This window comes from Podospora pseudocomata, chromosome 7, assembly GCF_035222375.1.
Source record: "Podospora pseudocomata strain CBS 415.72m chromosome 7, whole genome shotgun sequence".
NCBI classification, from domain to species: Eukaryota; Fungi; Ascomycota; class Sordariomycetes; order Sordariales; family Podosporaceae; genus Podospora; species Podospora pseudocomata.
Window position 1 is genome coordinate 3,501,253 of NC_085891.1, and position 21,858 is coordinate 3,523,110.

Sequence of the window (21,858 nt, forward strand, 5' to 3'; positions counted from 1 at the left end):
CAGAAGGTCACAATCAAGATGACACGGGCTTTTTGGGTGGCTACTTCAGTAGCACCTTCTTTTGATTCTTTCTTTCATCAACTGCAGTCGTGCCAAAGGCAACATGTGACAAACGCAAGAATATGGAGACCAGGCAATCCCACGCCGTTCCCCTCGTAGTTGTCAACGCCACAGTGAAACCCAGATATGAACCAAGTCCAGCCCGAAAAATGCAACCACCGCTGTCCCAATAACTTAGAGACGGCGACCACGGCGACCACCCTTGCGGCGAGTAGAGTCGGAGGGAGTGGGGGTAACGTCCTCAATGCGGCCGATCTTCATGCCGGAGCGGGCAAGGGCACGGAGAGCGGACTGGGCACCGGGGCCGGGAGTCTTGGTACCGTTACCTATTCAAATTGATCAGCGATTGATTCGACAATTGGGTACATTTGCGGGTTACATACCACCAGTGGCACGGATCTTGATGTGGAGGGCAGTGATGCCAAGCTCCTTGCAGCGGGCCGCAACGTCCTGAGCAGCCAACATGGCAGCGTAGGGAGAGGACTCATCACGATCGGCCTTGACCTTCATACCACCGGTAACACGGCAGATGGTTTCGCGGCCACTGGAATCACCCAAAGTTAGCCTCTGAACCTCAACCTTTCATGTCTTGCTTTCCCACGAGCACCAGGCGTCGAGTCCTCCTCTTGTCGCCCAATGTTGCCATATATTCCATATTCAGGAGCCTACAAACCTCAGATCGGTGACGTGGACGAAGGTGTCGTTGAACGAGGCGAAGATTCTCGCAACTAAGCCGGAACTGTTAGCGATGACGAGCTCCCAACCGAACCATCCTGATGAGGGAAAAACGTACCGCCAAAGACAAGTTCACCCTCGCGAACCTGGGGGCCGAGGGAGATGTTCTCCTGGGCAGGACGGGCGACCTTCTTGGGGGGCATTTTGACTGGTGATCCGGAAACTTGACCTGGGAATTTGCGGTTGTAGTTTCGAAGTGGACAATCCCCAGATATTCGGATTTTTTGGCAGGCAGTGGTGCGGTGAAGAGTCGCCGTGTGGAGTTTGGCGGTGTGGGAATGCAGAAAAAAGAGGTGCGGGGCCACAAATAATTTGCGAGTGGAAAGCCCTAAGTAACTCCGTACCGACCGCCCCACCCAAGCTCCCAATTCGCCAACCCTTTTTCTCGCGACCACCGCTGAAAATTCTTTCTCGCTGCTTCTTTGCAACGCACGACAACCTCCGCCGACGTCGACAACCGGAACAATGGCCGCTACGTATGCCTCACCCCCGATGTTTTCCTTCAGCCCTTGAATGGTATCGTCGTGTATCGCTCGACGAGATTCTGCAGATTGGCGTGGTCCTCTCACTGGACGCTTTTCTCGACTCTGCCTTCGCAGACCGAGCATCGCTCCAGCTCGATCCCTCCCATGGTTCTCCCTCTTTCTTGCAAGCCTGGTGGTGTGTGGCCTGCGGACTGAGAGACGTCTCATGGGGTGTTGGGGATGAAGACTTGTCTCCTCCCTTAAAAACATTTGCCGTTTGGTGATGTGGCCCAAGCAAGCCTCATTGAGGCCTGTCAGGACCATAACCCTGCGCTCGCAAGCTCTTATTTGGACTTCGGTTCAGATTGTCGACAGATGGGGTTCTCTACACTGTGTACGGCTTGCAAGGGTCACTTCACACTCGAGCTCGCCCATCGACTGACATAAAACATCGAGTCAGCCACGAGAGAATGCCGCACTGAGGCAGCAGTTCTCCAACGGCGCTCTACCGCATACCTCGTGTATGTCCGGACCTCGTACTGATCTGTTGACTTTAGTTCCGTCCCCACCCAGAACGACATTCTCGTTCCCGAGACTCTCCTGAAGAAGCGCAAGTCGCAGGAGAAGGCCCGCGCTGAGCGCGCTGCCGAGCTCGAGAAGGTCAAGGCTGTAAGTTTTTATCTCTTTGTTTTGAGTCTGGAGGGGCGATATGATGCACAACAAACCTAGCGACTAGATACGTCAATGCTGTTGCTAAATTAACCATCTTTCGGGTCTGATCGAACCAATGGATGATGACATTTGTACTTTGGAGGCACATGTCGTGGACATTGTGCTAACTCATCTCTACAGGCCCGCAAGGAGAAGCGTGGTGTCATCTTCAAGCGTGCCGAGAAGTACGTTAAGGAGTACCGCGACACTGAGCGCGAGAAGATTCGTCTCCAGCGTGCTGCGAAGCAGGATGGTGCCTTCCACATCCCCGCTGAGGCCAAGTTGATCTTCATTGTCCGCATCAAGGGGTATGTTTCCACACTGAAAATTATAGTCATCTCTGAGTCATTACTGACACGTCCACACAGTATCAACAAGATTGCCCCCAAGCCCCGCAAGATCCTTCAGCTTCTCCGTCTCCTCCAGATCAACAACGGTGTCTTCGTCCGCGTCACCAAGGCCACCGCTGAGATGATCAAGGTGGTCGAGCCGTGGGTTGCCTACGGTTACCCTAACCTCAAGAGCGTCAAGGAGCTCATCTACAAGCGCGGATATGGCAAGGTCAACGGCCAGCGCATTGCCCTCACCGATAACAGCATCGTCGAGGAGAACCTTGGCAAGTACGGCATCATCTGTATCGAGGATCTCATCCACGAGATCGTCACCGTCGGCCCCAACTTCAAGCAGGCTGCCAACTTCCTCTGGCCCTTCAAGCTCAGCAACCCCAACGGTGGCTTCCGTCCCCGCAAGTTCAAGCACTTCATCGAGGGTGGTGACCTTGGCAATCGTGAGGAGCATATCAACGCTCTCATCCGCCAGATGAACTAAGTTGGGGGACTTTGATGGTTTTGCGGTTTTGTCTTTGGTCATGGGAATTGGCATGGGTGCATGGCGTTAAATGGAAGCCGGGGTTGGGTGGCTCCGGGGAATCAATACCACAACACGAAGTCGTTCTTGCACACCACTCTTCCCACAGTTGATGAAGTAGATTGCCCCCTTACTGGCCAGGACACAGCCCAATTCTATGAAGCTGTTGCTCAATGTGTTTCCGCCCCCTGATATGAAGTGATTTGAACAACGTCCAGGCATTGATGTCTATTATTACATAGGTCTTCCCCAAACAAGTAGCCCTACATGCTTATCATTGCGCAATGCTCCCTGAGGCTATCATATCTTTATGTCAAAGCTTGTGCCACACCCACAACTACTTGTAGCGAGAGGATTGTCCACGATTTTAAACTGCGATCCAATAAGTTCCATCGTAAAGTCCACCTTACTCCCCTTTAAAAGCTCAAGAGAAGGAGTGTCAAGAATGATTTTTGGAGCTGTCAAATCAGTTGGGGCACTCTCACCATCAGCTGCAAAGGTAAAGATAGTATCATCTTCTCCGATGGCGGATGTACTCTCTGCTGCCCCGTCGGTTGCCGAGGAGGAAGGCAGTGAAGGAGGAAGAGTGACCAGCTTCATCAAATATTGAAACCCATGACAGCCACCGGACTCTACTTGAATACGAAGGGCGAGGTATGGGTTTGAGTCCTTGGCCATAATCTCGGAGAGACGCTGTAAAATACCTCGTCAGAGGGAAGCTCAACGAGCCGGACTTGAATAGCAGGGACGAACCTTGGCTGCGCGCGGAGTGATCTCCAACATCATTTCCTGGCCATCATCGTCCGTTTGGGGATTGAAGAGTGCACGGGTGGTACCGCTTGGGGGAGCGGTGGTGGCGGCAGACCGCGGCATCGTGGTTGTGAAGCTCCGCCTTGTGAGATTACCTCGGGGAGAGCAAGGACGCCATGATGATCTAGGACTCCTCGCGGCAATTTGGCTGGGGCCCGATTGGTGAGGTATTTGGCGACTGCGTGCAGTAGACACAGAGTGATGCGCCCGAGTTGGCCCAGAGGCGCTCCGCACTGGCAGAGGGAGGAGAAGATCGAGGATGGAGGGGGAGGTCGCGATGGCCCGGCGGCGCATGCTGAGCTGGATAAAGAGACTCGCGGTGGCGGGAGGGTTGACACAGTGCAGTGGTGGCATTCTTGACTCTTCAGACGGCTTTAGGAACAGTTGTATTCAGGGGATGGATGCTCAGCGCCGTTGACGAGGTGCTGTTAGGTAGGGTTGGTCTGTCGGTGAAATGCCGGTGCCGTTCTGCAAGCGATGGCGGGAGGTTTGCAAAATTTCCGGTGATGTCAGGGCCGAGACCCGGGAAGCTGCAAAGCGCTGACCAATCATGGTGGGGTGGTTTTGGTCTTAATTCACCAGCGCTTACAACCGGCGGCGACAACTGAGTTACACAACAACCACCTTGAAGCCGAATGAAATGAAAAGACTGAAGCAGGATCTCGTTGCTCTTGTTGATCTCATGTGTGTCAAGTGATTCCAGTAATCCCAAAGATCCAGAATGTCCGAGTCTTCAAGTCTACGATATCCAGAACGCCTTCCCAGTCCCAAAATAATACCCTATAATACAGATAGTCAAGAATCGAAGAAAAGGGGGGTTAAAACAGAAGTGAAAAAGAAGCCAATTTCTAGCCAAAGTCCATCACCATCCTCCGCGGTACCAAGTAATCGACGGTCCGAAATCATAGATCCGGATCGCACCCTTTGACACCTTCAGTGTTGCGTTTACTCGAAGATCGAGAACAATTCAGATCCATCAGTAGCGCATGGTCCGGTTTCAAGTCTCTCGTTTCCAGGCACGACGCAAGTCTGATTCCTTTCGTTTTGTGGTGCCAAGGCAAAGCTTGTCTGCCCAAGGAAAGGAAACAACTGAGCACCATCGGTTTCTCCCTCTGAAAAAAGGTCTGTTAGCTTGGTGCGCTATATCCTGGACGAAGGGGGGGAAAGCAAAGATGGACCTACCACCATCAGCACGTCCGCCGCATGAGAACAGAGTGACGGTGTCCCCTGGCTGGCGTCTGAGATCAACACTGATACAGCCCTGGGTCTATCAAAGCAGTTGTCTTAGTAACATTCTCCAAAAGCAAGCTAGTGGTGATGGTAATGGTTAGGGATCACTTACCAGAGTGCTCACGATCAAAGCAGCAAGTTCCCGGTTGTTGTTATGTTTACCAGCGGTAATAACATCAAACTTCTCGTTCGGGCTACCTGTACAGTCCACAAGCGAGACAGGAATCAAATTCTGTCGAAAGTCGCCAGCGGTCGGGTCGATGAAGAGACACTTGTTGTTTGGTGCCCTGATGGTGACATCGGAAAAGGCCCGGGTAGCGCCTTCGTCCCGCTGATGAGACTGAGCTGCAGCAGTGGGCTGGAGAGTACCGCCGGCACGAGACACGGGCACAGGTTCGGTAGGGTTGACCGAGGGGATGCTCCCACCGCCATTGTTATTGCCATTATCATTGTTGTTGTTGCCGCCGTTGTTGTTGTTGTTGCCGCCGTTGTTGTTGCCATCGTTGTTGTTACCGTTCCCGGCACCAGGGGCAGTGGTGGTTGACTGGGCAGGGGCAGCTGAAGGTGTGGTCGTAGGAGTAACAGTTACTGTTCGAGTACTTTTAGTACAGCTCGAGGTGGAGGTACCGCTAGGATTACCAGAACTACCATTTCCGCCATTTCCACCGTTGCCAGCATTTTCATCGCCTCCGTTGTTCCCACCGTTGTTGTCATCATTGTTGCCGCCGTTACCATCGTTGTTGCCGCTAGCCGGGGCACCACCACCAATGGTGAAGGTCTGGCTGGCGTCTCCATTCTGACAGTTCGCAATGTCAAGAGTGTTCCCCCTTGCGGTTGCGCAAAAGTTTCCTCCTTCGTTCTGAGGGCTCAGTGAAAGCGGGCCGGCACCGCCGTCAAAGTCAAACAGCTGAGAGTCAGTCACATCACCCCCTGAAAATATCAGCATACATTCTCTTATTCAATCAGTCCAATAATCTTACCTCCATCCGCTCGACCGCCGCATGAGAAGAGCAGAAGCTGATTCCCGGCTTGTCGACGTGAATCAAAGTTCAGGCAAGCATTGGTCAAGGATGACACGATGAGGGCCACGCCATCGCCTCTGATATGAGCGCCGGCAGTGATGACGTCCCAGCCCTGCCCATCAGTAGAACCGCAGTCCGCAATCTGAACAGGAGTAAGGTTGGCTCGGAAATCTCCAGACAGCTCGTCAACGAAAAGGCATTTCCCGTCTGATGTTCGGATCTCAACGTTGGAGAAAGCCCGGGTAGCACCATTGTCCCTCTGATGGGCTTCGACCGTGGCCTCTTCATTGAGGGAGTCAACTGCCCGATGTCGTACAAGCGGGGAGGCTCCCACGACAGCAGCCCAGGCCAGCAAAGAAGTGAGTGAAGACACCATGATTGTAGATGAAAATGAATGAGAGACGGCAGAAAACAGCCGATCAACCTGCTCGAAGAAAGGAATGGATGTCCGCGCAGCAGACTGGAAAAGAAGGACAAGAAAGAAATGAAGAAGGAACGTGAGAAATGAATGATATGCACAACACCCCGCTGAAAGTTGAGTGAAGGGGATATATACCATAGATATATCAGACGAAGTGGACGGCCCTGCCTGGCTACTTATCCCTGTTCATGGGCTTCCACAAGAAGGCCCTATCACCCCCTACACGGGCATTTGGGGTAAAAGGGACTTCATGATGGGGTTTCATGGTCTCTCATGTGTGTACACCTAGGCTCACTTGGAGGGCTGTTTCGTGCCGAAGTTGAAAGCGACCAAGGCGATGGCCTGCAAAATCCAGGATGGCGGTTCAGGGGCCGATCAGTTGATCCTTGATCAGAGTCTGGGATGGTGCTGATGACAGGATAACGCAGGGGTCAGGGCAAAATGTTTCCTGTTGATAGACGCGCGGAAAAGGCCATCGGAGAGCGAAGCGCTGTCTGTTGACGCTGGGAGAGACCGATGGCAGGGCAGCTTGGTTCCACGGCTTACATGCCTGCCAAAAGATGGGATGTGTTTGGCCCAAAAAGGAGGGCTGCACCCCTGTAGCACATCCCGGACACACTCGCCAGCGGGTGACCTGCACAGTCGCTGAATTTTGGGCTGGGGTTTGGAGATCACGGCCTGGGCTGTGAAACGGTACCTGTCAGAGATGGCGCCAAGATCGGGGGTCGTCCACCACACAATACCCTCGCAACAGCGGCACAGAACGCAGGATATGGAGAGGGTCCATCGTCTCAACGAAAGTTCCTCGAAGAAAAGGGCTGCAGAAAGAGAGGAAGAGGGACTTTGTGACCCTGGCTTCCATGCTGTTGTCCTTCGTGTTTGCAGCGATCAAAGAAAATCCGTCGCTGAAGGCCCCACCTTGAACCAGTGGGCCGGGATGACGTCGAGCAGTATCGACCCACCGTTGTGGCCTCTCCTGTGAGTCTTGTTCCCATTTAATACATAGGTAAAAAGCTTTCATGTTCTCGGAGGTAGACGAGAGCTGTATATAACGTTGTCTGGGAATCTCATTCAAGTACTCACATTGTTGATGGTTAAATGTTGTTGCAAATCCCTGCTGCCTACACCACCTCATACAGAAGAGAAAGTACATGGGACTTCGAGCGCGCAGAATTACTACCACTCGAATGCATGAAGTCCGTCTCCCCTGCAGTCCTGCGTATTCTAGTATATCTCCACTACTACATCTTCAGATGGTTCCCCGGGTCTCAGACCCTCAAGCTCGGTGCAACTGAGACTCGCCGGGAGCCCATTCTTGAGGCCGACCATGTGGGAAGCTTGGTGCTGGGTGTCTGGCAGATGGGATCCGGTAGATAAGAGAAGACTACGGCGGTTGTGTGCTCTGGCCTGGGGTCGGTCACCGCGTGAAGATGTTCAGATGAATCATGGACGCAAGGTTGCATACACGGCTCCAACTGCCTGCGTGATGGGCCATGTGTGAGATGAATTGTCGACACACCAAGGGTTAGGGTCAAAGACTTGATTCACTCCAAACCGCCCCGCTTCTTTGCCAGGGCCACAGCCCTAATCAACGTTTCTCTGCCAAGACGTCCACTCCGCAAAATTTCCAGATACCAGACCTCAATTGCGATTGCGCCTTGTCCGACTCCGAACGACAGCTTCCGACACGAACGATCAACCTCACCCATCTCCGCCAAATCACCCCATACACACCGCCAAAATGCCTGGAGGAGTCACCGTTCGCGATGTCGATGTAAGTTTTGGGAGCCCTTCGCCATGACGGCCTTTGCGACCGAGACCCGAACACTCTCTTTCGCCATCCGAGTCGCTGCCAGCTTCCTCAAACGAGGCTCGGGTTGGCCGACGACGATGGACCGCTGGTCAAGACAGCAACATGGAAGATGATGGGAGCAGGCGTGAGGGGGTCGAAAGATCTCTGAAGACGGAATTGTGCTAATCATATTGTGTTGCTTGGTTCAAGGCCCACAAGTTCGTCGGTAAGTCTTGCTTTGCTTCGTTTTGCCTCGATATGTCTGGTGCGCAGTGCGGCAAATGGCTGACTCTGAATAGGCGCCTACGCCGCTTTCTTGAAGCGTCAGGGCAAGCTCCCCGTCCCCGGTTGGGTTGACACCGTCAAAACCGGCCCCGCCAAGGAGATGCCTCCCCAGGACATCGACTGGTTTTACGTCCGTGCCGCTGCCGTCGCTCGTCACGTCTACCTCCGCAAGACCGTTGGTGTCGGCCGCCTCCGCCGCGTTCACGGCAGCGCCAAGAACCGTGGCTCGCGCCCCTCCCACCACGTAGAGGCCTCCGGCAGCGTTGATCGCAAGATCATGCAGGCTCTTGAGAAGATCCAGGTCCTTGAGCAGGATGAGGAGAAGGGTGGCCGCCGCATCACGCAGCAGGGTCAGCGTGATCTTGACCGTGAGTTTACTTGATTTCTCGAGCCGTTTGCAGTTTGCTAACGTACGTAAACGTAGGTATTGCCCAGACCGTTGCTGAGGCTGAGGGTGCGGAGGATGAGGATGACGAGTAAATGTCGTCTTTTCCAACAGTCGCTTTACACACCAGGCTCTTTGCTGAGTACGCAAAGATGTGAAACGGAAGGGTCGGCATGGCATGGATTTCCGGTAGCATATGGGTTAGGCGTCAAAAAAGGATTTAATGGCTTGCTTGATCATGCCTTTCCTCGCTCACCTAGGCGACCAAGCTGGCTTTATATGTGCTAGCTTTTGAAGCATATCTGCCATAAGACGGTGTTTTCTCCAGCTTTCCTGCGCGTAGAGCGTAAATCAATACCCAACAAACCAAGTCAAACAAACAATAGTACCATCTTCTCCGTGACTGACACGTAGGCCACGTTTCCACTGCTCAGCACACCCAGTTACCTTGTCAAATGCCAACGTTGGCCTCCAGACGACATTCTCCTGCTGTGTCCTTAACCACTTATGACCCAAGCAAGCTGCCAGTCTCAACATCTAGCCTACCATTTTGTTTCTCACAAGCGTATATTTAGATAAGTAGTTAACCACTTCTGTCTCCTGGCTGGGAAGGTACCCGATCGCTTCTTTGTGAAAGGCACTCTCCGAGAAGCATCTCTCACTCGCTACTTCGAGTCGTTACATGGGTAGACACCTGCCATTCCCTCTAGTTCGTCATGGTTGCCGACGTAATCCAACCACACTGCGCTGTCTCCCCTGTTCCAAAGTAACTCCTTGGTCACCACTACCCACCACCCCTTGTCTACTGTTGCCTAGGTGGCTAGTTATCAAGGTAAGCTTCAACCTTTCAGCTTCTTCGAGACCGCGACTTCCTTCTAATGCTCTTTCCAAGTGCCCCAGCTATTAGGCATCCGACCTAAGGTCGTCGTCGTCCAGGACCGAGAGCCTCAGCCTAGATTTCCTTGGTCGCCCGGTCCATCAATCTTTCCTCCAAGCTTCTCTCGCTATTCTCACTTTCTTGACCTCAACCCACGCATTTCATGACGCCGTCGAAAAAATGGAGACGTTCTCTTCGACTTCGATTAAGCTTACTCGGGAGGCGTTGAAGCTCTCAGAACTCCATATTGCGACTCTCAATGGCGACCTTCAACATGTGAGAGAGCTCCTGAAGAGCACCTCCACGTCACCTGGCGGTACAAGAAAAGTTATCGAAGCGCGCGACCGACATGGGACAACACCACTCATGACAGCCGTTCTCTATGGTCGTCTCGCTATTGCGAAGCTCCTGTTGAGATATAGCGCTTCGAGGAAAGCACAAGACCTTCAAGGCCGTGTCACCTGGGAGTACTCGCGCGCTTCATTGTTCGACCGAAAGCCAAAGATGTACCAACGCCTGGGCTTTCCCCCAATCTCCCGAAGTCGGCAACGTGAGAGAAGGAGAATTGCCATAATTCTGAAATATCCCGCCGCTTTGCGATCTTGATAAGCATTCTGGTCCACCCTTACAATATGTGTTCCTTTCACAGATCCCTAACAGAGTGCAGTCGTCGAATTGGCAATCACCACTACTCGCGCAGCCGACTGCACAAGCGTGCCAAGGACCTGGTCATTCTCAAGCCTGTAGGTGGCTTCGAGACATTCAAGCCAGGCAAAGAGGGCAATGAGCTTCTTAGTACAACCGCGGGCTTCATAGCCTCTGCCACCACTTCTCCCAAAGATGTGAAGGTTGAGCAGTTTGCAGTCAGCGGCTGGAAGCCAAATCCAGGCCGTGGTCCTCGGGTTCTTGATAACGTTGTCTTGACAGAGCGGGTTAGGGATGTTATTCACCTCCATGGCCTCAAGGTTCGTGCGTCCCAGCGGGACAACGGCAACCAGACTGCTTTGCCCGAGCATAAGGGCCGATTTGCGGCATGCCATGTTGAGAAAAAGCTCGCCGTCTGGTGGGTAATGAAGGCCCTAAAGGAAGTCTTCAACACGTCAGATATTGAGCGCCTGAGGGAGCTGCGAGGGGCAGATGTCCCCAACTACTACCGGGAGGCTATGCTCTTTCTTGACCACGAGCCGTGCCAAGATGTAAGTAATCCCCAGCTGGCCTCGAGTATGAGGATGTTTGCTAATGCCAAAGGACTCAGTGCTGGGACTTTTTGCACCAGCTGAAGCGGATCACTGGGATCCTAATATGTGTCGAGTCGATATCATTTTGCGTCACGGGTAATCGGGCATCTGGACCACAGGGGTGTCCAAACTGTACATGCCAGAAATGTACCAGCCAAAAGGAAGCACAGATGAGTCGCCCATCTTCCGACTCGGCAATCCAACAAGACGACGAAGACAGCGATGCACGGACACAGAGACTCGGCCATCAGAGGATGACATGCAACTGCCGCTCATTCAATCCGAGACAGAGCTAAAGGGGACTGAAGACAAAGGTGTTCGCCAACCTCATTCTCGTAGCCATGGTGGGATTTACAATGGGACTGCAGCCCCTGATACTGTATGCTCCGTGTCTCCTTGAATTATAAACTTTGCTGACCATCTTAGTAGACTGTGTTCCCATCCACAGATCTTAGACCAGTAGCAAAGCCACTGAACAGAATCCAGAAGAACATCGAGGCCTCTTCTAGACGGATCTGTGATGCAGCTGATCCTAGTAATGGAGCAGTCCTTACCTTCTCGCTCCCACACCGACCTGCTTTCAAAAGCCCTGTGTCATCTCCTGGCTCTGAAGTCCCTGGCCGAACGCAGAGTGTTGACCCCGTGTCAACTATGGGCGGGCATTCAGCCTACTTTGAAGATGACGGGCATGAATCCGATACCGAGTCTCCTGTCGCCCATACGAGCCCACCCCAAGCCTCTCGACAGCCACTGCTTCACCCCATTTACCGCTCCCAAGTCTCCCTCAATCTTGAGCGGTTTACATATGCTGGAGCCGCTACTTCAGAGGCGCCGGAATCCTTGCTTTCCGCACAGTTGAAGAAGGGCCGCGTTGGCACCATCAAGGACAACGACGTTGACGTCGTGGGCGGAACCAACGACAATGGAAGTAAGCCTGACGTCCGCACGACCCGTGGCAAGCCCAAGACATCTATAGGTCGAAGGGGGAAATCCAACCCTAGAAATAGAAGGGAAGTTCGGCGGGAATCGAGCTTCAGGTCTAGGAGCACATTCGCAAGAGCAGTTGCTTCTCGGTTTGACTGACTGTTTTGCTTTGTCCTGTTTGTGTGTTTTTTCCATTTTCCTTTGCTTCGTTGTGTACTCTACCTTTTGTCGAGACTATTACGGCAAGTTGGTGGGCTTTTTGCGCCGGTGCTCAGCGATGGGCTTTTTGCCGTAAACTCCAATCCCACGATTCCAATGTAATTTACTGTTGTTGTTTGCAGTCCATAAAAGGAGGGCCAGGAACAGGAAGTCAGAAGGTCTGTTGCAGGGCGGAAGATATTGCCCATGGTGTTGGTCGTGGCCTCGATCACGAATGTTATGTCAAGATATATATGTACCTATTCAATTTCAGCTCTATCATGAGCAACCCGAGTACTCATAAAACAATACCAACAATGTTCCTGTTTACGTGAACATCATGATGAGAGTCCATGGCGCGTAAGCCATGCCTGTCTAAGGTACCATCATATCTTTTGTATTTTGGGCATTTTTCATGCCCCCGCTCTTCGTTTGTCCCCTGATCAAACGGACCGATCATTACTCTAATTCTCTATTGCTCTTTCCATATACCATTCATCCGTCATAAACATGACCCAGCATGATGCACGTTCACCCTGTACCCGATTCAACTCCAACGCCATGCCAAAATCGAAAATCGACCTTTTGATACTGGAGGTACCTGCCAATCAAGCCCATTTTGCCAGGAGAGCCATGACGAAAACGCCCACAAACACACAACCATACGCGCACAGTTGCATTTGCAAACCGGCTTTGCGCATCTCGGGGTTGAACATGAATTCGTGAGCCAGTAGCTCGACGAGGCCAGTGTACAGAAGGATGCCGCCACTGATTGCATCAAACACACCATTGACAATCTTGCTGGTGGTAGCTTCCAGTGACATCGACTTGCTCGCTATAAGCCCGATACCGATGGCCAGAGGGGTGCTAAGGGCGTAAACAGTCCCGAGAACATATGGCGTCCATCTTCTAGCGTCCGGAGGCCATGTTGCCGTTGCAAGGCGGGCACCCAAGCCAAGACCCTCAAAGGTCTGGTGGAATACCAGCACAACAAAAAGCACAGTAAAGTTTTCTGTGACGGCGAGGGTCAAACCAATGAAGATGGAATGAAATATGACACCAAACTCGAGGATAAACAGGGCCGTCATCTGCCCCGCAAAGTTGGGATGCTCGTCGCCCTCGATATGATCTCGCAAATGGCCCAGGTGGTTCTCCCCCCCAGGCGGGTAACTGACTTCGTGGCGCAACACTGGGATTTGGTGTTTACCACACATTCCACCTTCGATGCTGCTGGCCACTGGCGAGGGGCTTCCGCTTGGGCTGCTGGATGGGACAAGTTCTCGGCCGTGCATTCGCAAGCCGCTGCTGACCGGGCGCAGTGCAGCACTATCCACCATGAGTGTCTCGGGGGGTTCCTGGTGCCCATGTGAAGAGTGAAAGCCGAAATCGAAGCGTGAAACGAGTATTTCGAGGAGAAACATGACCATCACGGTTGCTAGACCGATCCCCATAGCCCAATCATACTCTGGAAGAATGTGCTCAAGACATTCATCCCGGAAGTTGTCGGACGCTGGCGAGAGGAGATGCATGAAAGCGGTTGCAATGATGACTCCTGTACCAAAATACTTGGCGACGAAGAAGCAAAGCTTGGGTACGCGCAGTTTGGAGCTCCTCGCCAACCATACTGGCAAAAGCGCACCGACGGCAGAGCCAAGTAGAATGATAAAGACGGAGGCGATACGCAATCCCAGATCATCTCTGCTCGACAGTGTGCCTACACAGCTAGGCGCTGGCGCTTCATCTCTGAGTAACAGCTCCGAGCGCTGCATTGTGTGATTTGACCAGCCTTCTCTTTCGAGGTTTACCGACGGGCACATGGGGGAAGGTTTGGTGCGGGCGGTACGGCCCTTGAGAAGGAGGATCGGCCGGGCCGGAAAGCTGTGGGCGCAAAGATTGTAAGATTCCGTACCAAATGAAGTCTGAACCCGTCGATATGGACTTGATATATAATGGTGTTCTTGGTCGGAAGACTGGATCGTTTGCGCTTCGCAGTTCAGTAGCCCGCAATTTTCTGGCGACAACTATCTCGGGCCACCACGACTACAGAGTAATCATGGGCACCAAAACGACAGATTCGATATGTACGAGAGACTTAGTGAAGATGAGGGGTGGGCAGCGAGGGCGCAACTCAAAGGCGAGATGGGAGGCGGGAGGCGGGAGTTCGACCGAGAACCTTGATGGCTAAGCTCCAGTCAGCAACCAGCTCACCATCTAGCGCACGTCTCAAACAGCAAGCGCAACTACCACTACTGCAGAGGTTTTTGGTACGTGCGGAAAAAACACGCACCGGCAAATCCCAATGGCCCTTCTTGGACAAACAACCGCAGTGCTATGCTTGAGTAAAGATTCTTGATCGAGAGATGATGCTTCGGACGCAGACGGATGAGATAAGAAGCTTGCAGGATCGAGAGTCCAGAAGACAGACAATACTTAGGTAAGGGAGCAGGAGAGGTTTAGGGTATGTGAATGGAAGACGGCCGTGGCGTGGAAAACAGCGTAGGTGCTCATACGCCGCAAGGAGACCGCAAGGAAACCGCATCGCCGGGAGAACGGTGCGCCAAAACAAAAAAGGGGAGATTCCAGTCCCGGAGAAGGGGCCCGGACCTGTGTTTTAAGGCTTTTGGAAGGCACTCCCCGAAGACTCTGGAGACACCAAGCCGATGACCGCCAACCAGTAGAGAAGTAGCCACCATAAACATTTGCAAAATCCCATTGCGCCGGACCTGTCAACCTGATGGTGTCTGCTGACACCCGGCCCCTAGCTTACCATCGGGATTGATGGCTGGTACTGCACAGCACCGGTGTAATCTCAATGATTTGATGTCATTGGTGGTGTGGCGACCGACGTCAGAACAAATGCATGTTTGGGACCATCAAGGTACTCCGGAGTCCAAATAGCGCCCAGTTAACCTTTCTTGCCTCCAACCCCCCCCGCCGCTCTTGCCGAACAGTCGAAATCGCGGTCATGCTAGCTAGCCCTTCAAGAGACATTCCTCGTGGGCATTAACAGCCGTCTTCTCAAGAAGAGTATTGCACTTCCAATCCCAAGCTTCGGAACGGCTCGCCTAACCTTTGCAAATCCACACCAGTACCGAGGCTGAAGATCAGTGATTTGGCCCGACCCTCCCAGACCAAGCCCAGATCGAGATTGGAACTGAGCCGGGCCTTGAACACGCCCAGGTATTCTTCTTTACCCTCTGTTGGTTTCTCGGCAATCTTGACGGGTTCGGGTTCGGGTTCAGGTTCGTCTAGCCGCCATTCCATCTTTGCCTGGAAACTTCTCTCCTTTTTGCTCGGAAGTTCGGGCTGGTCGGATTCAAGATCAAGGCTGGGCTCGGCACCAAGCAGGAAACCGGCTGGTCGTCGGTTGCTCCATAGCTCTAAACCGACAGCCCAGTCACTCTCGTAGCTATACGCGTTAAATTCCATCCGTGTCGCCATGGCAAGAAAGTCCTTCGCCAGCACGGCATATGTGGTGTTGATGTTTCCCATGAGCGGGTTGATAGTAAGTGTCGCTGTGAGCGGCGTCCCTTTGTGCGTGGGTAGAGTTGCGAAACGTGCACCCAAGGACATGCCTCCAGACTTGTTCAAGGTCCCATAGTACATTTCTCCTCCAGCGCTGAAACGGCCATAAATTCGTTCCTTTTCCGTGGATTCTGGACTGCCCGCCCCATTTTGGGAACCCATCACAGCTACGGAAGCATCCCCACCGAAATTATACAGTCCTCTCAGGCCAAGAAGCCCTCCGTCGGTCGAGTAAAGCCCCTCGACTCCGTATTTCCCCCGGTCGTATTGAACGACGCTCAGCATTGTACCTCCGTTCCGCAAAGACTGTTCACTGACAGCCGATATCTGAACCTGCAGCGTCGAACTGAACCGCTTGATTACCATGGCCTCAAGCAGCGACTGTGGGAGATACAGCCGACCATACAACAGCGAGCTCTTGTCCTTATTCGGGACCTGACCCATATCCGCCACAGCAGGTACCTGGGGGATTGTCCCTATCTGAGGACCAGTTTCCCACGACCATGGTGTTCCTCCTCGTGAGCCGAGCTGATGCAGCCCGCGGTAGGATCTCATAAGAGCCCCTAGCGGTATTTTGTCGGACTGGGCAGGAACGGCAGCCAGGGGGACCGAGCTGTGGAGGTATGATATCGAGCCGTCGACGACGCCTACATTGCAGAGTTGATAGCTGGTTGCGAAGTGTGGCGTGGCAAGGGAAGAAAGGCTCAAGCGAATTCCTCGAGGCAACGGGAAGTCAATCAGTTCTGTCGAACACGCATCGTCAGCTACGAAACCAGTGAGAGGGGCATGACATAAACATGTGTACCTCTTGCTGTCACGTTCAAGTCCTTGTAGGAGTTATCCTCGCTCCATCCTGTAGCACCGTAGAAGGCATTTCTGAAATACTGCATAAACTCCCGCATCGTCGTGCGGATGGGAATACAGTCCCTCCTCAATGCAGACCTGCAACCGGGGTTTGCTTCTTCCTTGTCATTGACAAATTTCGCGGGAAATAGGGAAGTTGTCTTCGGATGTTACAAAAGTGTCGGACGCCACGGTCAAGTAAAGCCAAGGTTTTGAGGCCGGGCCCATTGAATGTTTTGTGCTCCAATCATGTGCTGCATGGGCTGGCATGGGGAGCTTGACCCCACCATCCCCTCATCAGTGCAAGGGTCCCCCTCCGCAACCTCACAACCTGGGGAGACACTCCATTTGCATAAAGTGCGAAATGGTCTTGTGTATTCATGTGTCCAAGGCGCTTCAAAGCTCCTGGCTCTATGGAACTACTACCACAAGTCTCGACCAAACATCACCCACCAAATTCCGCCACCCGACTCCAGGTCCCGTAACTCTCCCTGCACCTGATCTCTTCTACTCTCTAACTCAGTGCTCACCAAAGTTGTCACGACCACTTGCAAACACCTTGTCAAAGTCATACTCGAACCACCGGATGTTGGGGTTCAGCCCGGCAAACTTCCATACGCCATTGACCTTCTTGTAGTAGTGAGTGTTGTGGCTGTGAGCGTGGCCCTTGACCTCCACCTTGGACAGGGACGAGTCTGTGTAGACTTGGTGCGGCACGCGGAGCTGATGGTAGCCAATAATCTCGTCGTCGGACACTTTCTCCCACTTGCTGGCACCGCCAATGAAGTGCTGCGTGCGCAGAAGGGGGTTGCCCAACACTGACTTGTCCGAAATCATGCTGATGAACTCCTCGGCCGGCATGGCCTCCCAGATCTTGTCGAGGAACGACCGGTAGTCAATCTACGTCTTCAGCATCAGCCATTTTGCCCTGTCTGACTAGGCAGTTCTTCGTTGTGGATAGCCCATCAACATACCCGCAGGGTGGGAGCAATGCATCTTCGCAGACGGTCCCAGTCCTTGGAGTCGTAGCTGTCAGCCCACTCAAACGCAGCCTCAGTCACACCGAGGTAATCTATAAAACTTGATTAGACAGCTTTCCAGAGTGATGGTTAGGACATACCCTCAAAGGTAATCTGCTGCTTCTTCTGTTGGGCCATGTTTGCGAAATCGGCTGTTTATTCTGTGTCGGCCCTCGTGTTCATCAAGTTTGACCAAACCATCCATTCGACATGGGACTTTCCTAGGTTTATGTACCCCCGCGGAAGCCGTCTAAGAATTACCAGCGCTGTGAATGAATTGGTCAATAATGCAAACAACAGCGCCAAATCCCCAAGGCGGAGTCCGGATGTTGGTGGGGATGTGCGGACGGGAAGTGGACTCAGCACCGTCGGCCGGCGGGCTCGTGCCTCCTTGTTCTTCAAAAGGCTGGAAAGGAAACCCTTACCGACCAGTACCCCCAGTCAAAGACTGGTATGATAGTTTCACGGATGGACCATTTCCCCTCTGATTAGCCGATGAACCGACTTTCCGGAACGAATCGTTGGCCAACGTCAAGCCAACTGTCAAGTCTAGAACGCGAACTACTGGAAACCGGATGAAGCATGCCTCATGACCGCGCCGCCCGATATCTAGGCCCGGTCCCGAATTACCCTCGCTTGATGACCGACATGCTGAGACCTTTTGGACAACTCCGCCCTGGCCCTGTCTCTCAGAATTCAGTCTGTGTAACAGTTTCTAGTCACAACGGTATACCAGCATTGCCATCTAACAGCCTTCAACCTAGCCTTCAAGACTTCCCACTCCAGCCACTGTCATCGCTCTCATAGTCATTGTCGCTTGTGTCTTCATCGACAGAGAAAACAGCCAAAGCTTCCTCGTCGTCGTTATCAACGATGAAGACCTTAATGGGGTCGTCTTCCAAAACATCGCCATCCTCGTCGCCATCCTCGTCCGAAGAGATTTCTATAACCTCGACTCCATCGTTTGCTTCCGCGCTGGACTTTTCCAAGGACTGTCTCGTCATTCGCCGTGTAACGCGCACCCTGTCTGGTGAAATCGCCATAACACCGCCCCTCGCCTTCCTTTCCAGGAACCGGGTGTATCTCCCCCTCCGCTTCTTTTGCTTCCTTCCTGGTGGCTCTGTCGCACTCTGGTCTAGTGGCGAGGCTGTTTCCGGAGCAGTGACCTGTACCCTCTTTGTCATGACTGGGCGATGTAGCCTCTTCTTCCCCGTATCTGGTGCTGCTCCAGTCGGCCTATCCCTACTCACCGTTTTTCCCCTTGCGCTATCTGCCCTCTTTCGGAAGAGGCTTCCCGTGGTAGCCCCCCACTCCTTTGCGACCTCATTGACTCTCTCCCAAACCCTTTGCCTGGCCTCCTCCCTGTTCACGCCTTCTCTCAACAACGTTTCGTAATCTGTGTGAACATGCCTGATATGTGCTCGCACGGCCAGCATGACCTTATCCTCCAACTCTCCTATCTTTGTGCTCCTACCTACCCTCCCGCTTCTCTTCTTGACGGCATGCTTGACGATGACCGGGATCGACTCTTTTGGTGTCTTGGGGAATAATTTGAGGATGATAGCCTCGAACTTATCCTCGATCAGCGCGTCCCGCTTCTGTACCGCCTGGGCTCGCTTGGGTGCGGTTTCGTGATAGGAGGAGAGCACTTGGCGGTAAATGCGATCTGGACAGCGAATTCCGAGGGTTCGATCGCGCTTATCAACAACGACATACAAAGGTTGTTTGGCGGCATGGGTAAGTAACCGGCAGTTTTTTGTAATGTAGATGTTGCCTTTTGGGACGTGGCGATACCCAGGTGTAACAGGGGTAAAGTGTAAAACTTTCGGCTCGTGGGCGCTACTTGAGGAAGAAGGCATCGTGGCTTGCGTCAAGACACTGAGAAAGCTAGGAAAATGAACAGACAAATTCCCATATGGGCCCGTTGATGGCAGCCGAATCCGAGTCCCGGGGCTTGCTGGCAGGCGAAAACGGGGCGGTTTCTTCCCAAAATGCAATGTGCAAAAGGCAGCAACCAACTTATGATGAGTGAAAGGAGGTGACCTGTGAAGTTTATTATAGCAGGCCAGAAAGGCATTGACACATAGATATCCTTGAAATGAAAAAAGGGAAACCCAGTTATAGGGCTGCAGTCGCTCTTTGTTGATGTTGGACGCCGTTCTCTCATTGGCTTTATTGAGTTGCAGTCTGCTCCACGCCAAGGACGCACAGACCATTGCATCCAAATCTGTTTCCAGTTGGCAGCGTGGCAGCCAGCAACAACCTTTCATGCTCTCTTGCAACCTCAAAACAGAGACTTAAGAAAAGAATAGGGGTCCCACGATTTGCCTGAACAAATTCCTGGCCACGGGACTCAACCCAACATTTAGAAGCTCCACTCCCCTTGTTTCCCAACGCTATGCCACAGGCTGAGACGTTGGAATGATCAATTCACAAGCACTGGCGATGACCCCACCGTAATGAAGAACAAGACTTTCAGGCACATAACGTATGCCTGTGACAGGATGAAGTTTGAGGAAGAACAAGAGTGGAAGAGGCGAGAGATTGGCCGGAAAAATGGGTTTCAATCATATAACCTGCGCACCTGCCCTGCCTCTCTTATTAACCATGATATTTCTCTCCAGTATGCTGGACTGCACGTGCCCCACAAACTGTTGTTGGTGGTGAGGCTGAAATTAAGCTTTTATAAAGGTGAGGGTCACAGCGGCTCTTCCCGCATTCTTGAGTTGCACCAAAAATATTGTGGTGCGACCGTCTCAACCATCAGCAGCAGCCATGATTAACCATAAAAATGCGGTGGTTGATTCCAATGACAGAGATAGCCACAAGATTTGAATAGTACCTATTAAGTATATCGCGGTGCTGAATTGTTTGGTACTTCGTACCCGTAGTGGGGCATGAAGCCGAACTCCTATCCTTGTCCCTTGTTGAATGCCAAGACATCCCCCTGTCTTTGCTTCAAGCCACCATCACACAGACCTCCGTGAAGTCGAAGACAGCACATGGCATAGATGGCCAACTTAGAATAGAAGTTGTTTGAGATCATGTTAAGTTTAAACTGGATTTACTTAAAATTACAGAGACTTTCCCCTTCATCCTATCTGTTTCACCACATCCAAGCGGAAGCAGAACGCTCCTTCTGCGGAGTACTCGCTAGTCGGAATGCCCAGCTCCATCCCAGTGCCATCAAAAAAGAACGCATCGCTTACAGAACCGGCATATCAAACCAGAGTTATTCCGTTGCGTTACAAATCTACAGTTCCGGATCATCACCTCGGGTTATAGACAGAATTTCTCGAATTTAACTTAGATCAAGAACATTGCCTCTTTTGTTTTCTACGCACGGCTAACTCGACTTCTTTGCAGGATTGTATCGTCAGCTTCTATCAAACCCATCTTCTTCCAGCCCAGACTTCAACCCCACAGCAACGCAAGAACTCTATCTCACAATATCTAGGATAGTACGTTGGCTTTAGGTTGAATAGAAGCACCTTCGTTCGGACCGTTACAAATTGACCGAGATTGCGCTCGTCTCATTTTACCCGCCTAAGAGCGTCGCCAGCTCGTCAGCTTTCATTTCCCACTCATTGGTTATGTATATCACACGATTATATGAAATAGCCGGTTTTCATCGGTGGAGCACAAGACATAAGATGGTTGCCATCTCACTTTTCTTCCCAGGGCAGTCGCTCTACATCTTTGGCCACGTGCGTGGGAGCGTCCAGATATTGCCATCAATTTGGATCTGCTCCTCAGCTCTGTAACCTCGATTACCGTCAGGAACAGCCGTTGGGCGGGTGGTTTATTCGGGCTGCACCTTCAGGCGCGGAGCCGCTTTAGGCTATAATCCGTCAGATTCCTGCCCCGGGCCAATATCTGTCATCGCGCAATCTTCTGAAACTAGAATCGAGGCCTTGGTGGTTCTTTCGAGTGCGATAACGGATTGGTGGTCCTCTTAATTCCCCCATTAACCCGACTCGAGACCGGGGTATCATCGCCAAGTACGATGAACCCGCAAACCGCACCAACCACCAGCCTCCCAAGCCTTGCTGCGGTTGCATTTGGAGGTCTTCGGTATATTGTTATCCCATCACACACAATCTGGTACCCGGCTCTTGGCGGGCTCTTGCTGGGTCTGGGGAAAAGGAGTGACTGGTCAGACCCAGCATAAGTACATATACATCGAAGTTGTGCTTTAGGCTAACTGTGCCGCCACAGCTAACATCACACCCGGTACTCTCGGTGGTTTTGCGCCGATCTCTTATCCGCATTCCGGGAGTTTGGGCAATCCTCCCGTCGTCTCCATCCTGCAGGCTGCTAGTGGCAATCCCGGGACCATGATGCCGAGTCTCCATGTCCACGAGCCCGCCAACGTGGTGGGTCGGAATAGAACTCGGCTCCTTTGCTACTCGGTTCCCTGAAAGGACACTCTACGGTAGCGGAATTCTATGA

At 52.5% G+C, this 21,858-nt stretch overlaps 11 protein-coding genes across 11 annotated transcripts; 4 read left to right on the plus strand and 7 right to left on the minus strand.

Annotated features, from left to right (window-relative positions):
* Positions 1-28: 28 nt before the first annotated feature.
* Positions 29-1,076, minus strand: RPS14B (ribosomal 40S subunit protein S14B). The gene is made up of 4 exons (XM_062894004.1): positions 854-1,076; positions 734-788; positions 444-604; positions 29-386 (listed from the first exon to the last, which is right to left on the minus strand). The coding sequence occupies exons 1-4, from the start codon at positions 936-938 to the stop codon at positions 235-237; spliced, it is 453 nt and encodes a 150-aa protein (XP_062739861.1). The 5' UTR covers positions 939-1,076; the 3' UTR covers positions 29-234.
* Positions 54-3,103, plus strand: RPL7 (60S ribosomal protein L7). Its single transcript, XM_062894005.1, has 4 exons — positions 54-1,271; positions 1,817-1,928; positions 2,112-2,278; positions 2,339-3,103. Exons 1-4 carry the CDS (start codon positions 1,261-1,263, stop codon positions 2,796-2,798), a joined length of 750 nt encoding a protein of 249 aa, XP_062739862.1. The 5' UTR covers positions 54-1,260; the 3' UTR covers positions 2,799-3,103.
* Positions 2,948-4,001, minus strand: ISA2 ([4Fe-4S] proteins maturation; the record flags this gene model as incomplete). The annotated part of the gene is made up of 2 exons (XM_062894006.1): positions 2,948-3,530; positions 3,591-4,001. 2 exons carry the CDS (start codon positions 3,999-4,001, stop codon positions 3,138-3,140), a joined length of 804 nt encoding a protein of 267 aa, XP_062739863.1. The 3' UTR covers positions 2,948-3,137.
* Positions 4,002-4,974: 973 nt separating this feature from the next.
* On the minus strand, positions 4,975-9,112 carry QC762_711560 (uncharacterized protein; the record flags this gene model as incomplete). Its single annotated transcript, XM_062894007.1, has 4 exons — positions 7,404-9,112; positions 7,018-7,296; positions 5,858-6,965; positions 4,975-5,807 (listed from the first exon to the last, which is right to left on the minus strand). Exons 3-4 carry the CDS (start codon positions 6,456-6,458, stop codon positions 4,975-4,977), a joined length of 1,434 nt encoding a protein of 477 aa, XP_062739864.1. The 5' UTR covers positions 6,459-6,965; positions 7,018-7,296; positions 7,404-9,112.
* On the plus strand, positions 7,528-9,185 carry RPS19A (Protein component of the small (40S) ribosomal subunit). Its single transcript, XM_062894008.1, has 4 exons — positions 7,528-8,094; positions 8,323-8,338; positions 8,412-8,765; positions 8,822-9,185. Exons 1-4 carry the CDS (start codon positions 8,062-8,064, stop codon positions 8,875-8,877), a joined length of 459 nt encoding a protein of 152 aa, XP_062739865.1. The 5' UTR covers positions 7,528-8,061; the 3' UTR covers positions 8,878-9,185.
* A 654-nt stretch (positions 9,186-9,839) lies between these two features.
* On the plus strand, positions 9,840-12,198 carry QC762_711580 (uncharacterized protein; the record flags this gene model as incomplete). Its single annotated transcript, XM_062894009.1, has 5 exons — positions 9,840-10,165; positions 10,327-10,855; positions 10,915-10,993; positions 11,017-11,276; positions 11,327-12,198. 5 exons carry the CDS (start codon positions 9,840-9,842, stop codon positions 11,978-11,980), a joined length of 1,848 nt encoding a protein of 615 aa, XP_062739866.1. The 3' UTR covers positions 11,981-12,198.
* A 429-nt stretch (positions 12,199-12,627) lies between these two features.
* On the minus strand, positions 12,628-13,836 carry ZRT2 (low-affinity Zn(2+) transporter zrt2; the record flags this gene model as incomplete). The annotated part of the gene is made up of 1 exon (XM_062894010.1): positions 12,628-13,836. The coding sequence occupies one exon, from the start codon at positions 13,834-13,836 to the stop codon at positions 12,628-12,630; it is 1,209 nt and encodes a 402-aa protein (XP_062739867.1).
* A 1,201-nt stretch (positions 13,837-15,037) lies between these two features.
* On the minus strand, positions 15,038-16,446 carry MDM10 (Mitochondrial distribution and morphology protein 10; the record flags this gene model as incomplete). Its single annotated transcript, XM_062894011.1, has 2 exons — positions 15,038-16,287; positions 16,350-16,446. The coding sequence occupies 2 exons, from the start codon at positions 16,444-16,446 to the stop codon at positions 15,038-15,040; spliced, it is 1,347 nt and encodes a 448-aa protein (XP_062739868.1).
* A 460-nt stretch (positions 16,447-16,906) lies between these two features.
* On the minus strand, positions 16,907-17,888 carry SCD1 (Scytalone dehydratase; the record flags this gene model as incomplete). The annotated part of the gene is made up of 3 exons (XM_062894012.1): positions 17,508-17,888; positions 17,362-17,459; positions 16,907-17,287 (listed from the first exon to the last, which is right to left on the minus strand). Exons 1-3 carry the CDS (start codon positions 17,542-17,544, stop codon positions 16,907-16,909), a joined length of 516 nt encoding a protein of 171 aa, XP_062739869.1. The 5' UTR covers positions 17,545-17,888.
* Positions 17,889-18,173: 285 nt separating this feature from the next.
* On the minus strand, positions 18,174-19,265 carry QC762_711620 (uncharacterized protein; the record flags this gene model as incomplete). Its single annotated transcript, XM_062894013.1, has 1 exon — positions 18,174-19,265. One exon carries the CDS (start codon positions 19,263-19,265, stop codon positions 18,174-18,176), a length of 1,092 nt encoding a protein of 363 aa, XP_062739870.1.
* A 2,147-nt stretch (positions 19,266-21,412) lies between these two features.
* QC762_0114780 (uncharacterized protein) lies at positions 21,413-21,827 on the plus strand (the record flags this gene model as incomplete). The annotated part of the gene is made up of 2 exons (XM_062884339.1): positions 21,413-21,554; positions 21,625-21,827. 2 exons carry the CDS (start codon positions 21,413-21,415, stop codon positions 21,825-21,827), a joined length of 345 nt encoding a protein of 114 aa, XP_062739871.1.
* Between the last annotated feature and the right edge of the window lie 31 nt (positions 21,828-21,858).